Genomic DNA, 6,765 nt, shown 5'->3' with positions numbered 1-6,765 from the left:
TTTGCTCAATCGAGCTCGGATTATTCTCTCTTTACCTTGCATCGGGATAGCATACATCTACTTGTGCTTGTGTATGTTGACGATATAATTATTTCGGGAAACAACAGCGAAGCTATTCGGGTATTCAAGATGTATTTGAGTGATTGTTTTTATATGAAAGATTTGGGTCCATTGAAATATTTTTTGGGTATTTAAGTTGCAAGAAATCCGATAGGAATCTTTCTGTCTCAGCGGAAGTATGTGTTAGATATTATCTCTAAGGCTGGATTACTTGGTGCAAAACCAGCCCTATTTCCCTTGGAACCGAATCATCAGCTAGCTTTGGCCGAAGACCCTTATTTTCTGATCCTGCGAAATATCGATGACTCGTAGGCAGATTAATTTATCTTTCCGCTACAAGGCCAGAGTTGTCCTATTCGGTTCATCTGCTTTCTCAATTTATGCAGCAGTCGCAGGAGCGACATTGGGAAGCAGTTCTGTGGGAGTTTGCTATCTGAAAGGTAACCTTGGTCAAGGTGTGGTTTTAAAATTAGATTGTGATTTGCAACTTTATGGGTGGTGTGATTCTAATTGGGCAAGTTGCCCCCTATCTCGCCGTTCTTTATCTGGGTGGTTTGTCATGCTTTGATCCTCTCCTATATCCTGGAAATCTAAGAACCAACACACCGTTGCGCGATCCTCTGCTGAGGCCGAGTATCGTGCCATGACAACAGTTACATGTGAGCTCAAATGGCTCAAAGGGTTGTTGATGTCTCTCGGAGTTGATCACTCACGGCCCATGCACCTGTATTGTGACAGCCAGGTTGCTCTTCATCTAGCTGCCAACCCCGTGTTTCATGAACGGACCAAGCACATTGAAGTTGACTATCATTTTATCCGAGACGAAATTCAACGAAAAAACATACGACCTACCTATATGTCTACTAATATTCAGCTAGCTGATATCTTCACAAAGGCACTTGGCAGCAAACAGTTCGAGTTCCTTCTTCGCAAGTTGGGCATTCGTGATCTCCATGCTCCAACTTGCGGGGGGGTGTTAACTCACGTGTATATATATATAGCAAGTCACTTGTATATATTATTGGCTATTATATGTTTCCTAATTTGATAGGATTTCCTTTCCTTGTGTACTAGGGTCATTCTTATGTACATATAAATATTAATAAATCAGAGTGCAGACAATGACTGTAGTTTTGTATCGTGAAATTCTTCACACTCTCAAACTATTCTCGTTATTTCTCCCCAAAAAATTCCTAATTTTCCAATACCACTATTTAATAAACTCCTATTTTCTTTTGCGCTCCACAACCACAAAAAGCCCAGACACACTCACTCACACACACCACATGTTGCCGCCACTGTCAATTTCGTTCAAGTTCACCAATGTTGCAGCTTCCAACTGTTCCTTAAGCTGATTTACTTCCTCGTTCTAGGCTTCCAGCTGATGTCGTCTTGAGTTGTTCACTTCCAATCTCGCTACTGTCATTGTTGCCTCCTTCTTCGTTTGGCATCATCAGTCGCATGGTAAGGATGTAAGAAAACAATAGATTGAAAGGATTTTATTCAGGATAGATAGAAGAGCATATAGTGATGTCGACGCCAAAATCTAGTCGTGCAGTGTGTGGGCTACTAATCAGATCCAAACACCAGTATTTGAATTTATTTATATGGAGAGACGGGTTTTTTCCCTTACCTGGCAGCCTAAACAGGAAATGGCGACCATGAATCCAACCCTGTGCTAAATGGCGACCATGAATCCAACCCTGGCTAGCACCTGCAAACACAGAAATGGTCAAAGGCGTCAAAAGTTTGTCCAGTATTAACAGTCTGTCGCTCAAGTCGATATCACAGGTTTCCATAGGAAAAATAGGGTATATGATCTTTGTGTAAAAAATGAACAAAAAATGTAAGAGCAAACTCTCCCCTTAAGTAAGGAAAAACAAAAATAAGAAATGATAGAGATGGAGTAGGAGGAAGGTTTTTTCAAAGTTCAACCCCTGAGATAATGTCTAGATTGAGATAGGATAGAGTTTTTTCAAAGTTCCTTATCATTGGCACCCTTGAGCGTTTTATAGGGATCAAACTCCTTTTCTATGGATTACGATTTTGTGGGCTTTGAGGATAGAGTTCCACTCTCCCTCTCTCCCTTGGATTATGGAATTATGGGTTTAAAGATAGAGTTCAATTTCTAAATTTTGGAGAAGATAGGCGAAGTGGTTTTAATTGGGTCTGCTTTGGGTTCAATAGTTGTTCTAAAAGCATATATCGACTGGTTATGAGACATTAACATGAATACAATGTAAACATACAATAAAATACTTGAATGGAAGAAGAATGTCAAACATAAAATTGGGGGAGAAAATAATATTTTGGGAGTTTTCAAAGTAATAAAGTTGAGATAAGTGACAATATATATGAAAATTTTAATGTCAAATATGAACATCACAAATAAAATAAGAAACAAAATTGTGTCCTTTATTATACAAACCTTTTGTTTTTTTCTCTTTATTTTGATAAAATAATATATTTCTTTCATTTTTTATGCATTTATCTTTTTTCGTTACTATTAATACTATTTTTTCAAAAATTGTTAATCAATATATTATTCTATTTTAATATTTGAAATTTAAATATTAAAACAAATAGAGCAACGGTTAAAAAAATGATTGTATATAAAAATATTTTATATACATGTATATAAATGTGTAAATAAATTTTATTCAAAATTATGTCCAATTAAATCATTTTACATTTTTACAGCAGTTTAATAGTAAGATTAACTAAACATATACGACTGTTTTGAAAAATTACATAACTTTTAAAAATAAATTTTACAAGGTGTTCAACTAATTCTCTTTACAGCTAATTATTTCTATAATACAGCTAACAGTAATTTTTAAAAAATTAAAACATTATCAAACTGGCCCTAAAACAACTAAATGACTGAAACTAAAATAATTTTTAAGTTTTATATAAGTCAAAAAACAAACAGTCATTTGAGTCCATGTAAAATTTATTTCCATCAAGATAAGTTTTTAACCTTACTATAGGATAAAACTATGTTACCCCAGTTGCACCACTGAAATTGTATGGATAAGTGTTAAAATTATTTAATCTATTTAAAATCTGAGATAATAATAAATAAATAAATAAACTTACTATTCTAAATTCATATCTCATGCTAATTAAAGATTAATGGTTATAATCCTTTTATTACTTCACATATTTCAAATTAGCAAACGACTACAACAATTATTGACTTCTAACATTTTTCTAGTGATAACAATGAAAAATTAGTACTTTGTTAATTTTAACTATGAAAAAGTAATATTTCATTTCGTTTCTGATAATTGACTCGTAAAATTTCAATATTGCCCTTATTTGATTTTTCCACAGTTGTTGGCAGTCTTGTGGACGTCATGTAATTATTTGTAGGGAAAGTGGGAACGGGGAATAACTCCAATTCAAAATATTGTAATTATTTATGATGTATTTTATAATTTTTACATTTTGTTTTAATGAAATTGAGCTTCAAAATATGAACATTCAATGTCTAAAATTTTAAATACATGTAATAAATTGACCAAATAAATATATTTATTTTAAATAATATATATTTTATAATTTCTTTTATGAAATTATTTTCCAGGCTAGAACCTGGACTTATCAAGTGGAGCCCGACCTCATCCCGAGGCCGGGTATTACTCAGCCCGCATTTTCCGAATCCGATCCGAGTCCAGACACGAGGGGTATTTTTTACATCCCAGGGGAATTGGTAACAACTCCAATTGAAAGCTCATGCGATCAAGCACTATAGACTTTCTACTCAAAATAAACGCGAATGTTTTAGGAAGGCCAAATAACTCAAGAAGCCAGCATATGAAAGGGACCTGACACGAAAATTTTTATTTAATTATGTGTTTGAAATAGTAGCGAAAGCCACTTCCAGAATCCAGCTGCTACTATAAAAGAAAGTGAAGGGACGATCCGGATGAGAGCTTCTAATAAAGAGAAATAAAAATATTAATTCAATTCAAAGATGGATCTGTTAATTAGCTGCATATTCTGGCTTGTATTCACATTGGTTTGGGTGATGGCTTTAAGTTTCATTTCCAGAGGACGACGCAAACGGCTTCCACCGGGACCGAGGCCTTATCCGGTGATCGGAAACCTCCTGGAACTAGGTGGTAAACCTCACGAGTCACTGGCCAAGCTTGCCCAGATTTATGGCCCCATAATGAGTCTAAGACTTGGCCAGGTGACCACAATAGTGGTTTCTTCTCCAAGCATGGCTAAAGCCATCCTTCAAAATCATGATTTATCATTCTGTGATCGGAAGGTCCCTGAAGCAATCATGTCAAAGACCTACCGGCGCAACGAATTCAGTTTGGTCTGGATGCCTGTCTCGGCACTGTGGAAAAATCTTCGAAAAATATGCAACACGCATATTTTCACTAATCAGAAACTCGATGCCAATCAAGACCTCCGGCGCAACAAAATCAAAGACCTTCTTGCTTATGTTGAAGAAAATTGCCGTGCGGGTAAAGCAATCGATGTTGGCCAAGCTGCTTTCAATACTTCACTTAACTTGTTATCCAACACAATTTTTTCTATTGATTTGGTTAATCCGAAAGAGAGAGAGTTTAAGAATATAGTTTGTCGTATCATGGAACAAGCAGGAAAGCCTAACTTGTCCGACCATTTTCCTCTACTAAAAGTGCTTGACATGCAGGGGATAAGGCGCCGCAGCACACTTTATGCTGGCAAGATGCTCAAGGTGCTTGATCGCTTGGTTGATCAACGATTGGAGCAAAGACAAGAACATGGTTGCCGTATTATTACCGAATGTAAAGATATATTAGATACTCTCCTCAATATTATCCAAGATAAAAGTGTAGAGATCGACACAAAAAATATCAAGCACTTGTTTGCGGTAATTTTTCTTTTTCTTTTTCTTTTTCTTAATTTATAGTACAAATTAAAAGTTAATTAATAGAGTTCATATAACAGGATTTGTTTATTGCGGGGAATGACACAATTTCAATTACGGTGGAATGGGCAATGGCAGAGCTACTCCACAACCCTGAGGCTTTATTGAAAGCAAAATTGGAGCTAGAACAAACAGTTGGCAAAGGCAACCTAATTGAGGAATCTGACATCACCCGGTTACCCTATCTACAAGCAGTTATTAAAGAAACTTTCAGGTTGCACCCAGCAGCTCCCTTATTAATCCCCCGCAAAGCCTCAAAAGATGTTAATATTGTGGGCTTCACAGTACCAAAAGGTGCACAAGTTTTTGTCAATATATGGGCTATTGGCAGAGATGAAAGCACGTGGGACAACCCTCACTCTTTTATGCCCGAAAGGTTCTTGGGGTCAAAGGTTGATTTCAAAGGCCAGAATTTTGAGTTGATCCCCTTTGGAGCTGGGCGGCGTATTTGTCCTGGTTTACCATTGGCAATCAGAATGTTACATCTAATGTTAGGTTCACTCATTAACTCTTTTGATTGGAAGCTTGAAGGCGAGAACATGGACATGGAAGAGAAATTTGGCCTCACCATACAGAAGGCTCAACCTCTTCATGTTGTACCTGTTCCCATTTAGTCCCATATTATAGTTTGTAGCCAATATATTAAGCATTTTGTCACACACACACACACACACATGCATACACACACATTCATCACTGTTGTTTATCTCCTTTTAATTTATTAGCATCTATCTAATTATTCAGCTTAATTAATCACTTTTGAGTGGATTATATTGTAAGCAAAAAATAAGTAAAACTTTGAATATAAGAAAGGATCGTTGTATATATCTTTTAATAAATCTTGCATGAACAACTAGCTTTGCTCGATGTTTTTGTCTTTCTTGGGTAAAAGTTTGCACGAATGGCATCTTGAGTATGCATTGTTTATGGGGCGGAAGGCACGATAAACTTGCAGAAAATATCGGTCCAAGTCATCAAGCTAATCTGGCAGTTGCATGATTTGGTCCGCACCAACGACATCGATGAATAATAAATTGATAGCATCGGAAGCAAACATATATGGCACAAATGTAATTGTTAAAATGTTATTGGTTAGATGAAATTAGCAAATGAAGTTGCGTACGGATAGAGGAATTGTTTACCACAAAAGCCTAAAAGTAAAAGTCTAATAATGGCATTGTATTGTCTGACCAGAAATTTCTCAAAGTATAAAAGTATTAAAGCAAGAGCCCAATAGTTTAAAGTATGAGTCTAATAATAATATATTCTGACCAGAACATTAAGGGATTCCAACCTGAGACTTTGGCCCTCAAATGATGTTAGACAAATCCCAGTGATCCGTAAGCTGAGAGATAAGTATTCAATCATAATATTAAGACAATTCTTAACATGCACAAAACATGAAGTTGTTCAATCTAGTTAAGAGTATGCAAAAGTATTTGTGAGATTGTGTAATATTGTTTTATGAGTGAGAAATTTTGTGTATGTAATTGGGATGATCTAAGAAAACAATATTGAGAGAATATAGTTGTAACAATTTTTCACATGATGAATATATCTAGTCATTTTTTACGGCTGTATTTTTTCTCTGATGGAGAAATTTTTCATGTAAAATTTATTTTTATGACTAGTACGCTTCTCCACCTTTATTTTGTTTATATGCTTGTTTGACATATTTTGCAGAGAATTTAGGTGGGAAATGAAAACTTTCCAACATTATTTCTTGCGGAGTTTCATGAGTGACATATTTTGTGTATGTAATTGGGATATGGATG

The 6,765-nt window shown here is 35.5% G+C and overlaps 1 protein-coding gene across 1 annotated transcript; it reads left to right on the top strand.

Moving 5' to 3' along the window:
• Nucleotides 1–4,015: 4,015 nt before the first annotated feature.
• On the top strand, nt 4,016–5,707 carry LOC18035202 (geraniol 8-hydroxylase). The gene is made up of 2 exons (XM_006423590.2): nt 4,016–4,933; nt 5,011–5,707. The coding sequence occupies exons 1-2, from the start codon at nt 4,040–4,042 to the stop codon at nt 5,602–5,604; spliced, it is 1,488 nt and encodes a 495-aa protein (XP_006423653.1). The 5' UTR covers nt 4,016–4,039; the 3' UTR covers nt 5,605–5,707.
• The last annotated feature ends 1,058 nt before the right edge of the window (nt 5,708–6,765 follow it).

Source organism: Citrus clementina, unplaced genomic scaffold (genome assembly GCF_000493195.1).
Source record: "Citrus clementina cultivar Clemenules unplaced genomic scaffold, Citrus_clementina_v1.0 scaffold_8, whole genome shotgun sequence".
In the NCBI taxonomy this organism is placed as follows: domain Eukaryota; kingdom Viridiplantae; phylum Streptophyta; class Magnoliopsida; order Sapindales; family Rutaceae; genus Citrus; species Citrus x clementina.
This window is presented reverse-complemented; position numbering and strand designations above follow the sequence as displayed.